This window comes from Larus michahellis, chromosome 2, assembly GCF_964199755.1.
Source record: "Larus michahellis chromosome 2, bLarMic1.1, whole genome shotgun sequence".
NCBI classification, from domain to species: Eukaryota; Metazoa; Chordata; class Aves; order Charadriiformes; family Laridae; genus Larus; species Larus michahellis.
In genome coordinates, this window is record NC_133897.1 from 134,749,819 (window position 1) to 134,774,957 (window position 25,139).

At 40.8% G+C, this 25,139-nt stretch overlaps 1 protein-coding gene across 6 annotated transcripts in view; it reads right to left on the reverse strand.

The window, feature by feature from the left end:
* STAU2 (staufen double-stranded RNA binding protein 2) overlaps positions 1 to 25,139 on the reverse strand; it is a 170,740-nt gene that overhangs the window by 111,921 nt on the left and 33,680 nt on the right. For all 6 annotated transcript variants that reach the window (XM_074577279.1, XM_074577282.1, XM_074577283.1 and 3 more), the window contains one exon: positions 2,861 to 3,020. In XM_074577279.1, coding sequence (XP_074433380.1) covers positions 2,861 to 3,020 — 160 coding nt within the window. The remainder of the gene's footprint in view (positions 1 to 2,860; positions 3,021 to 25,139) is intronic.

Below are 25,139 nucleotides of genomic sequence, written 5' to 3' on the forward strand. Positions count from 1 at the left end.
CCACAAGGGGAGAATAAGGAGGATCATCGACATTAAGGCTTGGACCTTAGTACTGAGTAATAAAGCTTCAAGCTTTAGTCATATGACTTCCCTAAGGAAGATGAAATATGTCCAGGAGTGTCTCAAGTACTTCGTATTTAAATTTGATCCTCATTCCACAACTGACACTTTAATTGTGAGGCTTTTCTTAGCCTCCCATCTATGAGACAGCAGAGGTGCTTTGGCAGGCACACAATAGCTCTTTTATGAGAGCAGGTTCACATTCACCTGTAACCCTGCCCTGTTTGCTGACTGCTTCTTGTCTCTGCTCACCTTTCGCTCTTCTACATGTTTGTGCAAGGAAGTATTAAGATGGCAATACTCGTCTTTAGCAGTTTAACACGGAGAAAAGATTTTATCCTTAACTAGTTTTTTTTTAAAAAAGGGAAAAAAAGGCTATCTCCAAATGAAAGAAGAGTATACAGATGCCTGCGTTAAGGAAACAGGATTATGAAAACCAAAAGGTAAACTAATGTATTTACTGTGCCATATTCCGTGGATCCCATTCCAGTGAAATTCACTGAGTTACTAATGGGATGCAGGGATAGATAGGTACCAGAAGGTTTGTCCTTGCTCCCCTCTCTGCTCTCCTTGGAAGCACAGCTGCGGTGATTGGGGAAGAGAGAAGCTCAATTACAGTCACATAACTGAGGCCAGCCAGGCCCCAGTGTGTACTGGCTCTGATCCACGCACGATGTTTGAGGAATGGTGAATCAATCATCTCCCATGGCTGACTCAAGCAGGTCAGTTCTGCTGAAGGAAGCAGGGTTTTACTGAGCTGGACAATGTCCCACGGTGAGGGCACATCCCTCCGCTTCCTGGCAGCCCTGCGTGCACTTCACATGACCAGCAGCAGGGAGGAGCCTGAACCTCGGCACCATGAAGCCCTTAAACTCTACTTCAACTGAACTCCAGTTCTCTGGAGAGCTACACTCAGCTCCACATGACGCAGCTCTGTACTCCACCATGACCTAAGCATAGTGTTACCTCCAGCCTTCTCAATTCACCTACAACTCTAATCCATGAAGTTTCTTCACAACTAGCGCGCAACCAGCTTCCTTTACCCTCAGCATGACCAAGCTACAGAGGTATTCCCGGGGACTTGATTTAGGCTCCTACCCACAGATCCTACAGTACCCCAAGTGGTCTTCAACTGCTGCAACAGAAACTCATCTAATCTACAGTATTGTCTCCTGACAAGTCTTGTCTGTTTTTCTCAGCTAACTGTGGATTTGATTCAGTTTACACATATAACCTTATGGTGGTGAAGAGGAGAATGAAGTTACTTCATTAGCTCATGAGAAAGGCAACACTACAGTATGCTACGAGAATTTAGGAAACACAGTTTGCCACGACTACATCTTCTAAAAGCCTGCACATCCTAAGAGACACTGATGTAAATAAACACTAAATAGACCCAGTTAGGCAAGAATTTTAATTAAAGATTTTATTACTGTTGCTAGGTAAATTACATATGAGCATGGGCTAAGAAAACTCAATATATAAGCCAGGTACATATCTATGTTACTTATATATATTATTCACTTCTGTCTACTACTTATTATCCTATGCACTTAGTGGTTTAATTTCCATGCTGATTAATGGGTACCTTGAATTCAAAGATTCCTTTTATAAAATATAATATTAAACATATAATTTTCAAAAACTAAGAATATGCTAAGCTAAAAATATATTTCAATAATATAAGATTCCGACTCAGGTTTATGCTAAGGATTCCTTATCAACAAATAATCAACAAATACACTTGACGGTAAACCAAAAGAGAAAGAAAGGGAAGTAACCATGAGAAAGGAAACAGGGATTCTTCCTAAGACTTTACAGAGTCTTTTTTAATAGTTTCCCTGTTTAAAAAAAATAATATTAATTATAGTAAGTGATTTTGAAGAGAATTTCCTGATCCAGAAAAATAATATAACAAAACAAAAGGGTGAGTCAAACTCTCTTTGGATCAAAGGGAAGACGTAAATGCAGGGTGAGGCAGAAAAAACAAAGATTTTTTTTTTAATACAGAAAATTATTGCCATTCTTAAAAAGCAGCTCAAAACTACCACACAACCCTGAAGGTACTATTAGTAATGTTTTGTACAGTGCACAGGAGTTCAACGGGCACCATGAGAAAGCATACAAAATAAAAAGATTGTCTCCTCATGCATTTATTTTGGCCAGTTGAATTTGTGCTTTCAATTTGCAAAGATTATTCTGAGAATAATAATTCTGACAAGTATTTCTTAAAATATGACATAACATTTTCATTTTTGAGTAGCAATATAGACCACTTACCAACATAGCAGTGAGAAAGTTAGCTATTTAAAAAGGTACTAAGTGCATAAAAGCCTAAAACCATCAGACAGGTGATCAGTAGCTGTCAGTGAGCCCCGTCACGTTCTTAGGTGCACTGGGGACAAGTCATTTCAACTGTAAAGATCACATTCATGGCAGAACACATATTTAAAATTAATAACTCATCCTCCATGAAGCCACTGATTAAATGGACATTTTCTCCACTTTTGGTATAATCTCAAAAATTTTATTTTATTTTGTTTTGATTTTATTTTTTACTTAATCACTACTGGCAATCCCATCTTCAAAATGCCTACCTATTTTTGTTATTTAAGTCTAGTTTCATGTTAGGTGTGCTGTTATAAAGAAATAACACTAACAATTTGTTAGCATTACTTCTCCAGTTACTGAGGCTAATATGAAAAAAGCACTAAAAATTAAACACTGAAAAACTGGCAATTAAATTGTTCAATTTGGTATCTTAACGTGAAGATTAAGAAGAGTTTTCTGAAACACAAACCTGAGGTAACTTTTCTGGAATAGGCTCATTCTGAAGAGCTTGAAGGGCCTTCATTGCAGCATTATGTCTAGCAGCTTGACGAGTCTTTCCTTCACCAAAAAACTCACTGTTGCCAACAGTTAACTGGACGTAGAAAATTTTAGGCACTGGGCAGTGATACCTGGAAAGAAGTCATGAAAAGAAAACAAGACTGCAAGTTACAAATTTTAAACATCAATTTCATGTGATATAGAGGAGCAGACAGGGATAAAACATTATCTTTTCTCACACAGTAAGACCTAACGCTCAAATACATGGACTGTTCTTCAGCGAGGCCGTCAATAATTCTGAGAGCAGCTCCTACCTGCAAACCAGCTCTTCATCCACGTTTGTAGGGCTCTGCAATGAGGACTACTGCAGCCCAACAGCCCTGCTCTGCTCTCTGCTTGGTTTGAGTCTTGAGAAGATTACACCTAAGGAGAACCGAAAGCTCCAGCGGAAGCCATGCCTGGGAGACAATTCCCGTCCCACAGGAAAGTGGCATGGAGGAAGAAGGACTGTGAGGTCTCTCATCTGAAACCTGCCAGCATAGCTCAGCTCTTGGGGACAAGAAAAAGTCAGATGGCAGAGAGTGAGGGACCTGGACAATGTACTTCTAGCCTCTTTTTAAAGCTCAAGTATTGAAATTGTTGTAGAGGATAAGAAGGAGTGCTCTTCCAAAGTGTAACAGAGGGTAGGGAGAAGCTCTCCTCCTGTAATAGCCAAACATTTTCCAGGCACTGAAAGAAAAGCAGCAATCACCACCACATTGTTTTCCTTTTTTTTTCCTTCCTACAGAAAAATTTCCAAATATAATGGCAGGGTTTGTTTTTCTGAATATGTCTGAAAGATACTGAAAGATAAAGCAAAAAATTGAACATTTTTCCTATGAAGCGGCACAGTTATTTTTCCTATGAAGCGGCACAGTTATTATTCCTCAAAGAAAGCAGTATCTTTATTCATATCATCAAGCCCCACATCTCTATTTTCAGCAATAAAAAAAGCTAACCCAACCCATACTCCCTACCCTGAAACCTGTCTACTACTAGCAGTGAATGAAGAAAAAGATGTAATGCCACTCTTGGGTTTGGAAGGTCCTGTCACAACACTGGGACAACTACAAACATAAGAGCTTCTCCACAGAAGCAATTTCTACAGAAAATAAGTATTCCACCCCCACCCTCCCCAGACTCAGAAAAAGCAATTCAGCACATATAATTAGTTACAATCACTGTTAAAATCATAATCTTTTAGGAGAACACTTCCAAAAAGTCTTCTAATTATATTCTACATAGGTGAGGGAATTTGCTTCATACTTTTCGCTCTGTGGTCTAGTCTGCCTCTGCTCCTCCCTCAAAGGCTTTTCTAACAAACTGGAGATTTAGTCCTTGGAAAAATCTGTACCTATCAGAAATGGTTTCTCATTTGTGACAAATAACAAATTCTGACAAAGAACGTGACATTTTATGGCAATGTCAAAAAGCCCAGGATTCCAAAAGCATGGCCAAAAGCTAGGTCCATTGCAACAAAGCTAGAATCACTCAAAAGCACAGCAAAGTACTACATTTTCCCTCTTCCTCTTACAGGATCCTTATAAAAGCATGCTCTCTCCATTTTCATCTGTTGACATGGATGGTGATTTTTTTGTATGAAGACTTTCTGACTTTTCATTAATACTTGTAATTAGTTTTGATCATAAAACAAAATAAAATTTTTCTCAGATAGCAGCACACTTCAAACCCAAACAAGTGTGAAAAAGCACTCCAGTCTCAGTGTCCCTGAACTTTGTGCCTAATTCTAAAAATATATTTATATGGAAAGAGCAAAACCATAACACTGGCTCGAACAAGCCTCTGGCTATAGGGCCTTGGAGGGGTGAGCTAAGTTGCCTTTACGACATGCAAAAAGTGGGTATTTACTTTGCTTTCCTGTTTACAATTTAACACAGTTATAGGGAATTATTAAGGCCTGGAAATGCATTTGTTTATGTAACATTTTCATAAAATTATAGAATAACTCAGGTTGGAAACGCTCCTGGAGGTTATCTGGTCCAACATAGCACTCAAAGCAAGGTCAAACTCTGAAGTTACACTGTCTTGTTCAGGCATTGTCCAGGGTATTGTGGATATCTCCAAGGATGAAGATTCTGCAACACCTCTGGGTAACCTGTTCCAGAATTTGACCACTCTTTCTGGAAGAACATGGCAAAGCTCCCACATGCAGAATGAAACTCAAACACCATGGTGCTATTTGTTAACAAATCAGCTGTCAAACCAAAGAAAGAGATAGTTCAAGAATGTTAATTTCTATTCCACTCCACCATGTCCTTCCTTGCTTCTGACACAACATTCACCTTCTGCCTCCCTCTGCTTCTAAAAGGTACAAACACAACACGAAGACATTACCAATGTGACAACATCTACAATAAAAAAGTACAGTGGCTTCAGACTGAGATTTACCTCAAAAACAATGGTAGCTTTTAAAGTGAAAGGCAGAATTTCACCCTTTCCCTTCACTTAATGAGTTTACATAAAATGCTTCCTATATCAACGTTTTCCTTTCATTTATTAGTTTTATTTGGTTTGCAATATTGCTTTAGGGAATATTAAAAAATAAATTTAGCAAATATGCAGGCCAATAGATGTAAATAATACCTTGAAAGAATTTAAATCTAAGAATCAGGAACAGGCCTTTGACACCAAACATAGGTCAAACTAAATTTCCAAAGTGAAAAATATTACACTTATTTAAAACCAAGGGAAAAATAATTAAAAGCTTCATCAGAATAGTCACCATCAACGCCACTTCTTCCACAGCTGCCTTAGAGCTGTCTGTCCCTGGCTTCTCTACACCACTAATGTGATTCCGCAGAAAGTCCTTCCTTAGTTTACCACAGAAATACAGAACAGTTGAGGTGGGAAGTGAACTCTGGAGATCCCCCAAGTCCAACCCCCCTGCTCAAAGCAGGTCAGTTAGAGCAGAGTGCTCAAGGCCACTTTCCGTTGGGTTTTGAGTACCTCCAAGGGTGGTTGATTCAACAACCTGTCAGGCAATCTGCTCTGGTGTTTGACCACCCGCACAGCCAAAAAGTCCCTTCCTTTCTTACAATTAAATGGAATTTCTTGTATTTCAGTTTCTGCTTCTTTTTCACTGGATACCACTAAAAAGAGCCTGGCTCCATGTTCTTTACTCATCCCCTTTACGTATTTTATATACATTGATAAGATCCCCCTGAGCCTTCTCTTCTCCTGGCTATCCAGTCCCAGCTCTCTCACTTTCTCCTCAGATGAGAGATGCTCCAGTCCCTTAATCAGCTTATTGGCTCATCACTGAATTTGTGCTGGGGAGTCCAAAAGTGGACCCAGCACTCCAGATGTAACCTCTCACCAGGGCTGATTAGAGGGGAAGGATGACCTCGCTCAACCTGTTGACAACATTCTTCTAAACACAGCCCAGGTTGCTGTTGGCCACAACATGTGCAAGGGCACATTACCAGCTCACGTTTAACTTGTCCACCAAGACCCCTAGGTCCTTTTCTGCAAAGCTGCTTCCCAGCCAGTTGGCCTCCAATGTGTAGTGATGTATGGGGTTATTCCGGCCCAGGTGCAGGGGTCTGCATTTCCCTCTGTTGAACTTCATGAAGTTATTGTCCGCCCCCTTCCCCTGACTGTCGAGGTCCCTCTGGATGGCAGAGGAACCCTCTGGTGCATCGGCCACTCCTCCCAGGTTTGTATCATCTGCAAACTTGCTGAGGGTAGACTCTGCCACATCATTCAGATCATTAATGGAGATATTAAACAGTACTGGCCCCAGTATTGACCACTGGCTTACACCACTAGTAAATGGCTTCCAGCTGGACTTTGTGCCAATGATCACAATCCTTAGAGCCTGGCAGTTCAGCCAGTTTTCAATCTGCCTCATGGTCCATTTATTTAGGCCATACTTCACCAGTTTGTCAATGAGGATGTTATAAGAGAGAGTGTCTGAAGCCTTGACAAAGTCAAGATAAATAACATCCGCTCATCTCTTCTCATCCACCAAGCTAGTCATCTCACTGTATAAGGCTATCAGATTGGTCAGGAACAATATTACCTTCTTAAATCCAACCTGACTACTTACAGACACCTGTCATTCTTAATATGCTCAGAAATGGTTTTCAAGATGATTTCCCTTGTCATCTTTTCAGGAACTGAAGTAAGGCTGACTGACTTATTATTTTCCCAGATCCTTCTTCTTGCCCTTCACGAAAATAGGGGTGAAATTTGATTTCTTCCGATCCTCAGAAACCTCCCCAATCACAGCTATCGTTCAAAGATAAGCAAGAGTGGCACCACTATTACATCATTCAGCTCCCTCAGCACTCATGGGTGCATCCCATGAGGCCTCATGGACCTGTCCAATCTGTTTAAATGTTCCCAACCTTATCCTCCTCTATCGAGGGTAAGTCTTACCTTCTCCAGGCTTTCCTGCTAATCTCAGGGTCCTGGGGCTCCTGAAGGCCAATCTTATGGGTAAAGACTGAGATGAAGGCATTTTGAGCACCTCCATCTTTTCCATGTCCTTTGTCATCAGGTCCCCTGCCCCACTCAACAGTATTCCTTTTGCTGCTGTAGAAGCCCATCTTGTTGCCCTTCACATCCCTTTCCAGATTCAACTCCAGATGGACTTCAGCTTTCCTAACCCCATAACTGCACACTTGTACGGTATCTCTATATTCATCCTGGGTCACCTCACCTGGGTCACAAACCCTGTTTGAATTTAGTCAGAAGTTCCTTGTTCATCCATGCAGGCTTCCTGCTGCCTTTGCTTGACTACCTGCATGTCAGAACGGGCAATTAAACAGTTCTTGAGCTTGGAGGAGGTGAACTTGACAAGCTCTCCTGGACTCCTCCTCTCTTCAGGACTGTACCCCCTGGGGTTCTTCCACGCAGGTCTCTGAAGAGATCCAAGCCTGCTATCCTGAAGTCTAGTTTGTGATCTGTGATATTTCCCTTGTTTGCTCCTGTCAAGATCCTGTCACTATCTCGTGGTCACTGCACTGACCCCAACCTTCATATCCCTGACCAGTTCTTGTTTGAAAGTGTGAGCTCCAGAAGGAGTGCCCCTGTTCACCGATTCCTCCATTGCCTATGTCAGAAAGTTGTCATTGATGCACTCCAGAAACCTCCTGGATTGCTTGTGCCTTGCTCTGATGTCCCTCCAAGACATCCATAAAGTCTCCCATGAGGACCATGGCCTGTGGCCATGAACATTCTTCCAGTCACCTGATAAAGACCTCATCTACTTCTTGGATCATTCAATCTGTAGTAGACACCCACCGCAACATTGCCTGCATTGGTATGCCCTCCAGACCTGACCCATAAACTATCAGCTGTCTCATCATTCATTCCCAGGCAGAGCTCCATGCATTCCCACCTCTCTCTCACATAAAGGACAACGCTCTGTCCTTGACATTCTGGCCTGTCCTTCCTAAACACCCTGTATGCATTGATTACAGCACTCCCTTTGTGTGAGCTATACCACCATATCTCTGTGACTCCACTGAGGTTGTAGCCCTGCAGCAGCTGCACACAGACCTCTCACTCCTCCTCTCTATTCTCTGTCCTAAGTGTGTTACTGTCTCTTTAGAGAGGAACCCAAGTGTACTACTGATTTCCCAGAACAGATATAAGGACTTCTCCCTGTCCTGTAGGCTCTTCCTTACTTGTGTGCAAACACTTGGGGTGGGACTCCTTCAGCCCCATTTTGTTGGTTTTAGGGCCTCTCTTATCAACATCAAGTCTTTGGTTACTAACTTGGCCCATCACCTCCTCACTTTGTTATAGGTCAACTCTACTCTACATCACTTCAAAGCTCTCTTGACCAGCTTGGCCAACCTGTTGATAAAGATGCTTGCCCTACTTAGTCAGGTGGATCCTGTCTCTTCCAAGCACTGATCCTCAAAGAGGGTGCCACAGTTGTAAAAATCAAATCTCTGTAGTCATGTAGCCATGTTTGTTATGCTCCATGTGTCCCCTTACAGTATCATTGGTGCCCACAATGAAAAGCAGCAGTAGGTAAGAGTCTGAGGAACAGACAGTCCTTGTCAGTTCATCCAGAATGTCCCAATACAAGCTCTTGTCAAGAAGCAAACCTCCCTGCACAGCAGGTCATGTTCACAGATGGTGGTCTCCATTCCCTGCAGTAAGAAGTTGCCCACTGTTATCACTTGCTCCTTCCTTCTGGTACTGCTACAGGACTCGGGTGCTTTGAGAGCTCCTAGGCCCTCATCTATGCCATGGCACTGAAACTGTAGGTGCAGATCTGCAGGTGGAACAGAAGCCTTCCTCCTGGTACCAAAAGTTACAAGCTTCCAGCCTTTTCCATTACAGGACTCCTCATATCCCAGGCCAATAAGCACTAACTTTCCCTGCTCCTCCTTTGGTATAGTTGGGGATTCAGGTTCTTGTACCTGCAGGGTCTCAGGGAAGATCCAGTTGATCTCTTACTCATCAGCTCTAGTGATATCAGCACAGTTCGCTGACATCTTCCTGCATCTCCTTTACTTGGTAATACAGACCCTCTGACAGTGCACACTTCCTGCAGACAAGACCACTGTCTCCCCATCCCAGCTTCCAGCCCTCCCTGCAGCTGAAGTTCTGGAGAGCTGCATCCTCCCTCTGGGACTAGATCTGACTCGAGGTCTCTGATGTACCAGGGATAGTTGCTCCGGATAGTGCCAGGAACTGTGCCGTGTGGTGTATCACCACCATTGCTGAGCACTTACACATTGTCCTCAGCGAGTTTCTGGCTCCCTTCTGTGTGAATTGCTGCGCATACTGCTGCATCTGCTGCCTCTCTCTGGAAGCAGTGCTCTAGGCCCTGCACTTCCATGGGCTTCTCCCTAGTACCTGCTGAATGGGTGCTTGACTCTCTCTAATCAGGAGAGAGCTGGAAGAAAAGTTCAATGCAGCGTTTGATCAGGAGTGGCTGACAGAGCTTGCTGACAGCTGCCAGAGATTGCTAGAAGCCACAGCCTCCTGTAGCTACCCTTTCCCTGCAGCAACAGGCACCCTCAAGTTTCTCAAAGAGTTCTCAGGAATCCTCCCACCATCCCAGAAGAAGTTCTCAGAAGATCTAGAACTAGAGTCTGGAAGCAGCTGCATCTGTTGGCTGCCTCTGATAGCTGCAGCTTAGCACAGAATAAACTCTGCCATGCAAAAGCAGTAAGCGCCTTGATAGCACATCCCACCTGAGTACTTCACAATCCTCTTTAAATAAAAAGAAATGTGGTAGTGCTGTTAGCAACTACCTAGATTTAGGGAAAACACAACATCCATCAGAAGTTCCAGTTTCTTGTTGAGTTACTGGACCTACCTTTCTCTCCAGTACATGCAAAGGAGGAAAGCACATGAACCTTAATCTGCTTTATAAACTCAGATCCCACAACAGGCCCTCTCTTTTCCCTCACCCCTCCCCACCTCTTCTCTTAAAGAGTGTTTAGGGAGCTATTTATGTGATAATATGGAAAAATGATATTCAGCCTGTGGCTCTAGAGCCTCGTGCAGCTCTTTGGCATTTGCAGAATGATTAGGCTTTTACATGGTTTTGATTAAATTTTTCTTGCTCTGCTTGGCCTCAAGCAGAGTTAACAGAGCACTGATAGTATGAATGTTGCCAGAAAAGTGCAAAGGAGCACCTGAAATCCTCAAAAAATGGACTAAATCTGTGACCATATTGGCTTCCCTATAACATGGAGAGTGTCAAATAGAATCAAAACACCCTCCTCTTTTCAGTGGTGAGGACAGAGACTATATTAACAAAAGCCTTAAAACTAACCATAATATTACAATCTGGAAGTACAGTGCAATGATTAAACTGAGTTTTAATATGGAATGATTCTGCATCCTGAAGATGCACACTCATGTAAGGAACAACCCAATGCAAAGATAAAATACCATACCTGCCACTGATCTCTAACAAAGCTTCCCAATATATTACATCTGAGTTACTAAAAAAGACTGAGAACATTATAAATCTTGAGAACACTTGCTGATTATTATACAATAACATATCAGCACAATATTTTCCACCACAAGAACACCTAAATATATACTCCTTAGCCCTCTGTGGTGCTGTTCAGCCACAGAATTGAAACAGTCAGGATTTGCAACAACGCTTCATGTACGGACTCACTAGGTTTCTGAAAGTTTTAAAACTACCTACATTTAAAGAATATGCATCTCCCTGCACTCTACATGGCACCTACAAAGGTTAGGATTTTCCTTTGGAGAAAATTCTTATGTAAAAAAGATTCCCAGGTGATAGTAGAACACTCCTCCACACGTAAGCTGACAAACAGACAAATGACAGAAGATTACAAGACCAGAAGACAACAAAAGGACATGTGAAATAATACATTCAATTGGAAGGGAAAAAAACATGATAAAGGATAATACTTTAACAACTAGTCACATATAACCTATTAAAACAAGTTAATTTTCATCTGTCTCATCTGGAGATTTGAGATTTTTAAGAAGATCCCTCAAATAAGAGGTCTGGAAAGCAGGTTCTCTTTACTCCCTCTAAGTTTCATAGCATCAGAAATCTACTTTTTAGCTAATGCCATTGGTATCACTTTAGAATAGTCAACCTGAAAAAGGATATTTGCTCTATGACTGTGACCTTGAATGCCAAGTTTCAGCAATGAGCAAATATTTACAACTAGTTATAAACCCCTAAAAATAGGGGTTCATAACAGAAATGCTGACAGACCTTAACTAAGTTGGTGTGAGCGGGCGCCACTGTAATTAAATAAATCACCAAGGTCTGTTGACAATTAGAAAACTCATTTTGGTTTGCCACAGAGACAAACAAAAATTCTGTTCATTATAATTTTACTGGAATATGATGTCATAACATGTAAGCATACTGAAACAATCTGCTGCTTTTCTAGCCAAAATATTAATTGCATACTAAGGAGCCCTTGGGGCCTCTTCCTTTTGGCCATCAAATCCACACACACAAAGACAAATAAAGTATTAGTACATACGTTATGTGTTCAAACTGCATTTCCTGCATTTCTCTGGATTCCTCAATGGCATAAATGTTTCTGATAAATATTGTCACTTTATTCTTAGAAGGGGGGGAACAAAACAAGTGCAAGCTGCATCTCAAGGAAACCAGGAAGTTTATTTAGATTTAGCCTCCTTTGCGCTGTTAAAAACTCCAGTGAGGTTTTGTCTAAATTCTAATGGCCAATGTATTCTTCACCTATGTAAAAAAGAACAAATAAACCCAACTACTTCCCCACTACACAAGTGTTGTAGGAGGTATTACCCTATTCCCATTTCATATTGCAAAGTGAAGAGGAACAGGGATTATTTTGGCCAAGACGAGGGCCACTAAAATACGAGACGCAACATGGTACAGGCAAGTCATCCTTCAGATGCCAGCTCTGTGCTGAAAGGGTCATTCCCTGCACGTTTTCCCTCCGGCTCCTTCTCCATACCAGCTCAATCAAGCTGGCAGCCCTGCTGACACTGCTTAATCAGGAAAATTTTGTGAGCTTTGCGAGGAGACGGATAGAGAGCCACAGATTGTGCAGGGGAGTAGGAAACAGCATTCGCTGTGAGCAACTTTTTCTCCGTAACATTTGAAATTTCTCTAGGGGAGCAAGTTGCTCGGTGCAGCTGTTCCCTGGCCATGCCCTATTTTTCTAAGCAGTCCATTATCCACGTGCATTTCTTACAGATGCGAGTTCTATGTTTTGAAGAATGAAACATCCCGTATAGCCACTTTTGTCTTCATACAGTCCACCTTCTGGATCTTTCAGCAGGTCCACAACAACACCTGGGAACAAAGAGGCTCTCTTTTCCAAGTATTCCTTTTGACAACCACAGCCCATTATCCCAGAATCAGTCTGGCTGTCCTCTTCTAGGTTACCTCCACATCCTCCAAAAACATTCATAATGTAAAGTGAGCAAGGCAAGGCACAATGTATCACTTTTAGCTAAATACCTTATTAGATGGAAAGATAATTTTATGAAATTTCTATTCAGCTTATTTATTTATATAGCCAATGACTATTTTCCCTTTTCCTAATGTTGACCTCCTCTTAGCTACACAGACAAGTTTTAAAAATAGTCATGTATACTTGCCCCAGATTATCCTTCATTCAAAAAATGGTTTTAAACTATAATACAAATCTTTAAAACTTTAAAATTAATTTAATTAATTCTGGATTATTCAATATTTTTTCTCTATATAATATTTGCTATTATCACTTCATGAAACCATTTTTGACCTAGTTGTAGAAACCCCCTAAGTAAAATAATGTTTCATTGACCATGTAAGAATTGTAAAGAACAACCATGTGATGGAAACATATTAACAGAAAGAGATTCAAAAGCAACTGTTATTTTTTTTTAAAATAATGAGAAAACATAACAAAGATCCTTCCCCTTTTAAGACATAGAAACCCCAAACCTTCTCTATTTCAAATGTAAGAATCTAAGCAAATCCTGCATTAAAAAGTTAAGATCCATGAATAGCAGGCAACCGCATAATGAAGTCCTCTTTATCTGTTAAGGTCTTATTAGAAAACAAATAAGAGTTGCTTTCAGTGCTTCTGCTGGGAGGATGATCTAGAAGCTGAGTTCATACTTAGGAATCTCCTAATGTTCAGCTTGGCTATACTTTTACATTTTGTTTTGTGTCAATAGTCTTTTAACTTATATAGCTCATTTACTTTTTTGTTACGTTTACCCTCCAAGGCGAGGTTCCCCATTCCCTGTCAGCCTTTGTTTTGCAAGGGACCAAGTCAAGGTATTTTAGAAGTCTTCTGTATAAAAGGCTACCCACTATCCTGATAATCCTTCACAGCCCTTCCTTATACTTGCTCCTGTTCTAAAATATAAAAGTCAGGAATGGTAGACAATATACCATTAGAAAGGGTAACAGTGTTCCACATAACAGCAATATTTACATATCTTTACCCGAAATGTCTTGCTCAACACATCTTAAAAATCACATTTGCCTCTCCTCTGGTTCATTCACATCAGTTGTTTCTTAGTTTATCTTGCAAAAAATTAGTAATGTTAAGTAACACTCCTGTTCTGTGATTTCCAACTGAATAACCCTCACGTGACAACAGAGTTAGTACTACTAGTGCCTATGGTGTTAATCTTACATTTTATACTGGGAAGTCTAGTCTCATCCCATTTCTAATGTGCCAGTCCTCGTGATCATCCAACACTTCCTGGCATATCTTGATCTTCCCATGCAGTGATGACGCCTTCTACATCCCACGAACATTTTCCTACTTTTTGCGCAAACACCTTTAACAAAAATAATTAGAAAGGCCGATTCTAAAACTGGAAGAACTGCACTTAATAATCTTCCTCCAAGTTTGACTTTCAATTTTGCTGATTATTTATCTTCTCCTTTCCCACCTTGCATTTCTTGTACAAATCCCCATCTCCTTCAATTTAATGAAAACAGTATCCTTATACAGTGCTATAAAATGCTTAACAGAATCCCACAAATATAAGATTTACTTCACTCTCTTTACCTAAAACATGAGTTAACACATAACTTGCAAGGTTAACACATTAGTCAGACAAAATCTACCGTTAGTATACAGTAACTTCGTGTTGAGTTTTATCCTTTTTCATTTCCATGTCTTTATTTATACTTTCTTTTAAACTTTGTGCCAAGTCTGTGAATATTTCATGAAGTTAGTGGTGATCCCCTTTTCTTTCCTATTTTTTTTTCCTTTTTTTCCTGGGCTAGAGACTATGAAGATCCTTCACGCAGTACGACTAACTTAATCAAAAAAAATGACTCTTGTTTTCACGATCACAGTATCGAAACATTCCTGAGTAAAAAACAAAAGGGAGGGGGATTAAGTTTAACGTAACATTATCTAATGTGGAATCTTCCCAGGAGAATTTGTGATGACAAGACGATAATATTGCCACACCACTGTATCTCTGAATTCCAAGTTGCTCAATACAGACATTTGACTAAAATAAATATTTCAACATTTACTCTCTGCACATACCACTACTTTGTTTACCATATGCAGTAAATAAGTACATCAACAACCAAAAAACAGTTGCTCATCTAGAAGTAATTAGAAGAAACCAACAGAAAGCTACAGACGTTGTAAGTTAAATACTTGAACAGTCAGGGATTAAGCTAACAAGTAATACAGCGAAGGTATTGAGCCAGCTATGTAGCACTAGCTAGAGAGATGCTTCCATGCACAGTGAGTTCAGATCTCTGCTTCCACTTTTATTGTGCGCTCCTTCAGTCTAAAGCTTAAAATTCTAGAAGTACTTTTCAAAGTCCCAGAAGGGTCTCAAAACCAGCTCGAATACCTTTTTTCAAAACAAAGAAAAACTAGTGCAAGAGATATGAGAGGAAAAAAAGAAAAAGGCTAAAAAGAAGTAAAAGGAAAAAAACTAGGAAAAAAGGGATTGTGAGATAAACCTTCCAAAGTACTGTACACTGGAGACTAAGGTAGAAAAAACAAGTGAAAAACAACAATCAAAATCAAGAAGAGTGCACAGAACAAAATGTTATGTGCCACTGAAGAAGTATTTTCATCTAAGTAATGAAAATGGCCAACACAACAACTTATTCTTGACTGCAAAAATAGCATAAATAATATATGAACTTAACAAGAATACTGCCTCCAGAATTTAAGACATTGGAAAATGTCAAGTGGACAATGCTGAAATGGAGATGGGGGTGAGGGGGAGGAAAAGATAAATACAAGAAAAAAGAAAATGTTCTTTTCTGTGACATAAAAACAAGTACCATAAGACTAAAAGGGAAAACACAATGAAGCTGCGATGTACGCTGTATACTTAGAGGTTAAAGCAGACATCCAGAAGACAAACATCTCAAACTCTTATCTACTTCAGCTCATAAAATTTCCCATGAACTGTATTACTCACTAATCTTTACAAGCATGCAGAGTGGTTACTGAGAATGCCGTCCAAATACCCATTACAGTAAAAGAACATAAACAGTGTTGCATATCTGACTACAATATCATTTTCTTTCTACATAAGAAACTCATGTCAAAAAAAATCACGTCGCTTGCCAGCTTAGAGACTAAGCAAATGAGAAAATGAAGTACCTCACTCATTTAATTCTATCATATATTTATACTGGTAATATAATGCTAATAAAAATGTTACTAACAAAATCATCTCGGGCCTAGGACTTCATAGGAATTAATTAATTGAAAGTCCACCGAGGAAAAAGGCCCAAGAAAGCTCACAGAGAGATTCTCACCATCCAAATTAACTTAAATTGAAATAACTAGTGTATCTTGGGCTACATTCTGTTCCCACTTGGAGGAATGTAAACATATAGACATTAAATTGCATTATCCGATATGAAAAAATAAACCTATTATTTTAAAATTGGCAATTAAACGATTAAAAGTTAAGGACAAACTGAAACCCCACACGTAATTCCGGCTTAACGAGTCTCCTCTCAGCAGCTGAGTGCAGTTAACAGAATGCACACTCTGCACCTCGCTAGTTACCATCTCTGCATCCTCTGAAAATGTACTATCATGGCCAGCTACGGCTTCTGTCCAGAAATCTTCCCATCTGTGCCATCAGACTTGCAAAGAAATTAAATGTGAGACAGAGAGAGCTTGGTCAATTGGAAAGGGAGGGCATTTTGTGTTGCCCTGCACTGATCCTATCAGGATGCTGAAAGCAACGGGGATGGCCTTATGAAGGAAGCTTTATCTACACCTGGGAAGGGAAGGGGTGTGTTAATCAGTCATAGTGAAGTTTGGACGGGGCAAAAACATCGGAAAGCAAACAGACAAGTGGTGTGGTGAAGTCCTTCAGTGCTTTGATTCCTTTCTACGTAAAAGCATAAAAAGAGCAGATTTCCTAGGGAGGCTTATTTATGAATAGCAGACATAATATTCTTTCAGTTTTTGAACTTTAATGGACATAATGGATTTACACCAATGACTGACAAGTATATAAATTCATTGCTAATAAAAATGTGTAAGTGATGCAATGAGGGTGCAGCAGTAGGGGTCACGAATGCACAGTGACTTCCCTCGGTTGGTCCACTGAATAGAATTTGGTAGTGAGTATTAATAGAGAAAAAAAGTTAGATTGTATTAGATCAATATACTAAAATATAAGGTTACAGGTAGGAAATGTTTATAAGGTGGTGTGGAATTGTACTCTAGAAAGTAGGGACTCCAGAAAAGACTTGAAGGATAGAGATACCAAAGACTGTTGATCATATCATAGAATACCAGGTTGGAAGGGACCTCAGGGATCATCTGGTCCAACCTTTCTTGGCAAAAGCACGGTCTAAACAAGATGGCCCAGAACCCTGTCCAGCCGAATCTTAAAAGTATCTAATGATGGAGAATCAACCAACTTCCCTGGGGAGATTATTCCAATGGCTGATTGTTCTCATTGCGGAAAATCTTCCTCTTGTGTCCAATCAGAATCTCCCCAGGAGTAACTTGTACCCATTACTCCACATCTTTTCCATGTGACTCCTTGTAAAAAGGGAGTCTCCATCATCTTTGTAGCCACCCTTTAAATACTGGAACATGGTAATAAGGTCTCCCCTAAGCCTTCTTTCCTCAAGGCTGAACAAACCCAGTTCTCTCAGCCTTTCCCCATACGGCAGGCTTCCCAGTCCTTCGATCATCTTGGTGGCCGTTCTCTGGACCCTCTCCAGCCTGTCCACAACTTTTCTGTATAGCAGGGACCAAAACTGAACACAGTATTCCAGGTGCGGCCTGATAAGCACTGAGCAGTGGGATAATGACTTCTTTATCTCTGCTGGTGATGCCCATGTTGATGCAACCCAGCATCCTGTTGGCTTTCTTTGCCACAGCAGCTCACTGTTCGCTCATATTGAGCTTGATGTCCACCAGGACCCCAGGTTTCCTTCCAATGAGCTGCTCTCCAGCTGGGTAGATCCCAGCCTGTGCTGCACTCCTGGATTATGTTTTCCCAGGTACAAGACATTATACTTGTCCTTCTTGAACTTCCTAAATTCTTGTTAGCCCACTCTTCCACCCTATCCAGGTCTTCCTGTAGGATGGCTCTCCCTTCCAAAGTGGCCACTTCCCCACTCAGTTTGTTATCATCGGCAAGCTTCATCAGGGTACACTTGATCCCGTCATCCAGATCACTTATGAAGATATTAAACAGCTTTGGGCCCAATATTGATCCCTGGGGGACTCCACTTGTGACAGGCTACCAGTCTGAAAAGGAGCCATTTACCACCACCTTCTGGGTGCGGCCTGTCAGCCAGTTCCCTACCCACCCCACAGACCACTTGTCTAGACCGTAGCACATCAGCTTCTCTAGGAGGAGGCTGTGGGGAACTGTATCAAAAGCCTTGGAGAAATCCAAGTAGACAATGTCCACCACTTGCCCCACATCAACCGAGCAGGTTACTTTGTCGTAGAAGGTGATCAGGTTTGCCCAGCACAATTTGCCCTTGATGAATCCATGCTGGCTTTTCCCAATAATTTGACTTGTGATAGGCCCCAGGAGGATTCATTCCATAGCTCTCCCAGGAACTGAATTAAGACTGTATGCATATCCAAAATGGTTATTATGACCTTTGACTTAGTAAACAAAGGTCAGTACAGAGATTACCTTTACTGAACAGAACTAAGGCTCATCTGCTGATACCCACCTCCTTAAGAATCCCCATTTCTGTTTCATTGACATTAATGTCAGATTTGAATCTAAATCAGTAAAGTGATTAGAATCCACTTTCTCCTCTTTTGTCATGGAAAAGAGCCTCAAAAAGCTCAAACTCTTAAAGAGAGTTGTTTTTTTTTCCAGAGATGATTTCCCTTTTGATCACAATACTGGGGGATTCGGCCGCGTTTCAGTGAAACAAATCATCCAAATAAATCATGGTCCCAAAGTATCTGATACTGTGAGTGCAGCTATCCTTTCTGTGACAATAACCAATTTAAACTGGCATTCCTCTTTAAAAAGACAAACAGATCTTCATGATATCCCAGAAATTAGCATTTTGGAAGAGGTGTTAACTGTACTTTCTTTCACAGAACACAAGCAGCCACCAAAATCACTACTGTAGACAAGACCTGAAGAGAAACCATAACACAGTGGTCGCTGGTGAGAATTTCTGCATTCAAACTCCATATATTCTATCATAAAAGAATCTTGAAAACCTTTCTTGAGAAAATGTAATAATTCCTCAATACATGGCAGAACTTTCAGTTCAAAAGGGACAAAGACCTTTGACTAGGAGAGAATACAATTCCAGTCTGATATTAGTGAATTACAATCTGTTAAAAATTAGCCACTAACCTCCTTTCTGCTTGCTTCCCTCAGGAAAATTATGACAGCCTCTCAAAGTGACATTTGAGCTATAATAGCAGTTCACCTGTGTCATTACCAAAAAAGCAAGCAGAGAACATATTTACTGGTAACCAATGTTCAGGTTCCGGACACAGCAGAAAAGTCACAACAAGAAGGAAGACCGACTCTTCTTGGTTCCATTGAACCATTATCTCACAGGTGTCGCAACTGAAATATCCACAACTCAGCAGGATGTACAGGAAAAAGTACAGGAAAAAGATGAGGGTGAATAAAAAGCTAGCTCTGAAAATAAGAAACACACCCAAAACGTTCCTGCTCCTAGAAGAGCATTCTGAATTGGTTCTCATTTTTATACACACCAACAACACTAGTCTTCTGTCTGTATGCTAAAAGTAAAGCTGCCTTGAAACAATCAGGTGTAGAGAAAGGAATGGGGGACACCCAGCGAACTGCAAAGCCGGCAGACTGAAGAGATGCACAAGGTGCTGGGACAGGCTGTTGGCTCTGAAGATCTTTGAATCAGAAGGTTTATAGGAACTCTCCAAAGTAGAAAAGCAATGGTGACAGACAGACATTAGGCAACACAAGATAAGAAGGATCTGTATTTCACCTCTTTATGTTTTTCAGACTAAGAGAGACCAAGAAAAGTCACGGCTGAAACTTGGAGATGCAGATGTGGAGCCAGATGTACCTTCTCCAGAGCATAGAGAGATCTGAAGAAGCTGAAAACCCAGAGAAAGAAATCTACCAATCTACTTGTCCCATAGATGGAAGCTTCAGGAGAAATAGCCAAAATGCGGGGCAAAGACCACAAAAGAAAACGGTAGTCCCTCTTACTAGACAGTGTAAGAAAGCAAGTGGTTTGAGGAGCTCAATATATCCTGAAAGAAAATGAAGAAAAATATTTATTAAGAGAAGAATAAAGTAGTGCGACTCAGGAACTCTTCTGTAAATAGAGCCAAGAGTTCATTGACAACTGTTTGATGTTCACTGAAATTCATCTTATCAATGCTTATAAATACTTAAAGGGTGGGTGTCAGGAGGATGGGGCCAAGCTCTTTTCAGTGGTGCCCAGCGACAGGACAAGAGGTAATGGGCACAAACTTGAGCATAGGAAGTTCCAACTAAACATGAAGAGGAGAAGAGGAACTTCTTTACTTTGAGGGTGGCAGAGCACTGGAACAGGCTGCCCAGAGAGGTGGTGGAGTCTCCAACTCTGGGGACATTCAAAACCCACCTGGACGCGTTCCTGTGCAACCTGCTCTAAGTGACACCGCTCTGGCAGGGGGGATGGACTAGATCTCCAGAGGTCCCTTCCAATCCCTGCCATTCTGTGATTCTGTGACAAAACTACTTAATCTTGAGTGAAGATAGTTTAGAGGAATGCAATGGTGCAAAACATTATGTCTTACCTACCAAATTTTAGGCATGAAGAGTGATGAAGCGTCTAGATGCTCTAAAGCTAAGGCTAAAAATATTTTAATGATATCAGGTAAGTGCATTGACTTAGAGGATGAAGAGACGCTGTACTGTGAATACTATCTGCAAAGCTTGCTCTATATTCTGTCAGCTTGATTTTTAATCTACAGCTGTCAATGTAATGTTGTAAATACACTTAAGATTATATATTTTATTGATCCCTGATAGGTTAAATGCACCCATTAACGCAGTGGATGGTAGCAATGTGATGCATTTGTCAGAAGGATTACACGCATGCTGTGCAAGGACATGTCATCTAACACCATTTTGTGAGCAGTGCGAAACTTCACCATAACAGGATGAGGGGACCGCAGAAGAATTGCTTTTGAAAAGAATGTAATGGAGTCTGTAGATTCCACAGCAGGATCTGGGTTTTCTGATCCCAGATACTCTATGTATTTTTATGATTTAAAACACTGTAGAAATTAAACATTAGCTGTCAGAAATTTTATTGCAGGAATAAATATCCTCTGTCGTTTTAGGAATTTATATACGTTTTTTAAGCCAACCATACTAATCACTATTGTCTAAACTGATAGCTACTGGCAATGGCAAAGCTCATCACCTGCAAGCTCCCTTGCCACTGTTCTTTTGGGAAAACTATCTTAAGACAAACAGATGTTTCTGCTGTTTTAAACCAACAGGAAATGGACTGACTTTCTCCCTTTCCTTTCCTAGAAACAAATACTAGCAAAGAAAAATCCTCGCACAGCTGTACTCAACGCTTTCCTTATAACAATATGTCTGTGTGGGAGGCAGGCAATGAGTGGGAACAAACAGGCCAGGGGAAGTGAAATGCAGCATGCAGAAGATGAACACAAAGAATTCATTTAAAAGTCTGTGAGTGGATTATTACACCATAATGTTGATACACCAGCAGGGTAATAACAGTGTGATGTACAAGACTTTGCTTTAAGATATGACCTGAATCCTATCTCCACTGGTAATGTACAAAACTGAATCAATTATCAGCTGGCAATCTCAATCCCTTCCAAGTGAATAGACGTTCAAATCATCAGAAAGCTTCATTACAATGAACAGAGTGCAGGTTTGGTGGCCGAGATGCAGCTGTACCTTTAGGAAATGTCTTTAAAATGTCTTCCGGTTAAGCCTGAGAAATGAAATAATATGATAAAATGCAGAATTCTTGCTGTCTTTGTGTCAATAAAACAAACACTTCAGTTTTCACAACTGGCACCTTTTACTCACACCTAAATCACTATGGGAGAAGAAAACGATGAGACAAAAGATTGCATCAAACCTGTTTTTAATTGTTTTATGCTGGAATTACAACATTTTAAAGTAATGAAAAGCTGCAGAATAGAAAAAGGCAACTTTTCAGAGTGCTTCTGCTGTGAAATTCTTGCAGCAAAACACAAATTCATGCTGCCATCTAATGGTTTCAATCAGCCATTTCCAGCTGAACAATTAAATTGCTAATCTGAACAATCACTTGCATTAGTCTTAGGACTATTCTTTCTATCCCTAAATTTTCTCTCTCTGAAATCCCTGTCTGTTGTTTAGAATGAAATTACAGTGTATTTAAGGAGATATAACCTATTCTAACCAAACGGTTAATTTCTATGTCCAAGTAGTTTTTAATATTTCTTCCAAAAGTGTTTTTGTCCATTCATCCAAAAGGTTGGGAGGAGGGCAAGGAATGCAGAAAGTAGTCTTCGCAAAGTCAGCTAGTAAACATCTTTATCATCACACCTCTTAATAAAATTCAAATTTTAAGAACAAAACTTTGCGACACTGACAGGAAACGCAGACTCTTTCGGGTCTTTTTAGGGGAGGGATGTTGAGCCCTATGGTTGAAGTCCGAAGCTGACAACTGTAGCAAGGTGAAAAAACCCAGTGCCACCTCACACTGTTCCTGACCAAGGGCTTTATTCTGCTGTGACTAACTCAGCTTAACGGAACAGGCTTCAGAACCGAGGGTCCACTTCACCTGCAGAGCGAAAGCACTGGTGTCCACAGCCTAACAGGTTTTTGCAGCAAAATAATACTTCGTTCAATCAAAAGCATTTCAGGCCTGCCTCCCCTTAGAACTGTTATTACCCAGATACGTCCCTAAAGAGTTTGTTCTTCTGATACTTTTCTCTGCCTCTCCTCTCTGGGGAGAGATTTTTATCTTTTTCCAGTCCTTCCCCTGTGATATTCAGATGACTCCCACTACAGCACTCATGAAGTTATTACATATCAACATTCTTAGCATTATTTCTCAGGGTAGGATTCAGCTCTAGATTCAGATGCCTAAATTTAGGTATTTGGTTAACGTGTAGAAACTCAGCTATTGCAGCGAAGCTCTGGAGAGATCCATATGAAATGCAGACTTCCTAGTTTATGGCATGACAAACGGCATTCTAGACTAGTGAGTGCTCTGACTAAACCTTCCACTGGTTGTAATGGGAGACCGAGTTTCTAGTGCACAGGCAGAGACTATTTGAGAGGCATCTGAGCTTGGATCTGAATCCCGCCAGCACTGTAAAGAACAGCATCTAGCTGCCTAAACACAAGCACACAGTACCATTTGAGATGCAGTTGTGTACCTAAGGCATCCTCATGATGTGACACAGGACTGATCTGTGAAAAGCAGAAGTTTCCCACGAATAGCTGGAGTCCTGGTGGATTTTGTGAAATGGTATGATGACTGAACCCTGCTTTTAGGGATTCCTTCAACTGCCTAAACTTAGCTACACGGGGCTATTTGAAATGCTCTAGGGTATCTTGCCTGGACTTCAGCTGCCACTTTAGCAAAGGTCTCCTCTAGGTCTTCTGCCAAATACACCAGTCCCATGCGGATGTCTCAAAGACCTTACAATGTCTCAAGTGGCACTAGAGGCCTCTGTTTAGGCAACTTAGTGTCCTCACATCTGCCACAGTACATATGTTTGGGGAAAAGAATCTGCTTTGTACACAGCTGTGCATAAAATCCTCCTCTGTTGCAGAAAGCCTCAACATAAAGCCTTCATAACTGGAATTCAGCAACAGATAACAGGCTAATCATGTGCCTAGAGTCATGAAGGAACTCCACGGAGTAATCTGAACTTTACCTTTTCCAGGCTACTGGCTGGTCTAATCAATACTAGATCAAAGTCTTTCAAATCCAACAGCCCTTTACATTATGCACTGGACTATTTGTGCCTCAAATGGATGAGGTCTCCACGCAGAGAGAGGTCTCCTACTAGAAGGTAAATAGGGTGCTCAGGCAGCACAGAAGGGCTTCTAAAGGCCAGGAGAATTTCAGACTTCATTCTCTTTCTGTAATTTAGATAACTGGGTTGTATAATTGTTGGTGTACTTCTGGAGATAGTCTCAACAGATTTTACATTGTCTCCTGCACTGCAACCCATTCACTTCAAAATTTGGCTTCAACAGCTGTGCTTCTGGCTAGATTTCCCCCCCCCCCCCCCCCAGGACTATGTAACTTTTGTGAAACAAATGAAGTTGGGTGTGGATTTAGATTGCATTGCTAAACACTCATGTCAAGTAACACTAGCCTCAAATCTGTTCCCTTTGATGCACATATTTAATCTTTAACTCAGCATTCATAGAAGACACAAACTTTTCATTTTACTACATTCTTTCACCATACAATCTTTTATTAATCTGATCTGTCAATTTTAGTAATTTATCCAATAACCACACAGTCTAGTCTCTTTTCAATCGTTAGATTGGACAGCACGTTAGCCCACTATGAAGCTAGCAGTCGCAGATGTAACTGGCCAAAGACCAGTCCTCAAACTTCCTTTCACTCTACCTCATTTTTAAAGTGCTGATTCGGTATTTAGGGCACTGATCCATGGAGCTGATATACATAATTTCAGGAGTAACTAAAACTAAGTCCCATGCAGCAACCTAGCATGCAGCAGGAGAGTTACCTACCCGATAGGCAGGAACTACATGCCCAGGTAGGGTGATGCCCTGTGGTCTGTGGCCAGCCAGCTTGGCTGGCTCCAGAACAGACAAGAATATGCTGCCGCTTCTCTATTTCTCTGAGTTTGGTCTTGCAAAGAGTACCATAAAGAAGCATTCACTAACATCGAAGAAATATGTACTCAGAATGACACGGCTGTGAACAAAAAGGAAAGGAGGAATGGTCTGTGTACTCCCACACACACACACTAAGGAGAAAGGTGATAATCTTCTCCTTAGTCTGTAGTATACTATATATATATATATATATATATACAGGAAGAAGCAACCATACACAAAATTAACATGAAGGCTCAGTGCAGGAGAAACCGTCAAAGTGCACAGAAGCTGTAGTTTATCCCAGGGACACAACCACTTCGCGTGACATGCTTATAGAACTATCACACCATCCAAATTCCTCAAAACCAAGGAAGAAACTGCTTTAATTACTTTATTTCCATTCTTTAGCTTGTCATTGTTTTGTATTTTCTTTGTTCCTATACTTCACAAGT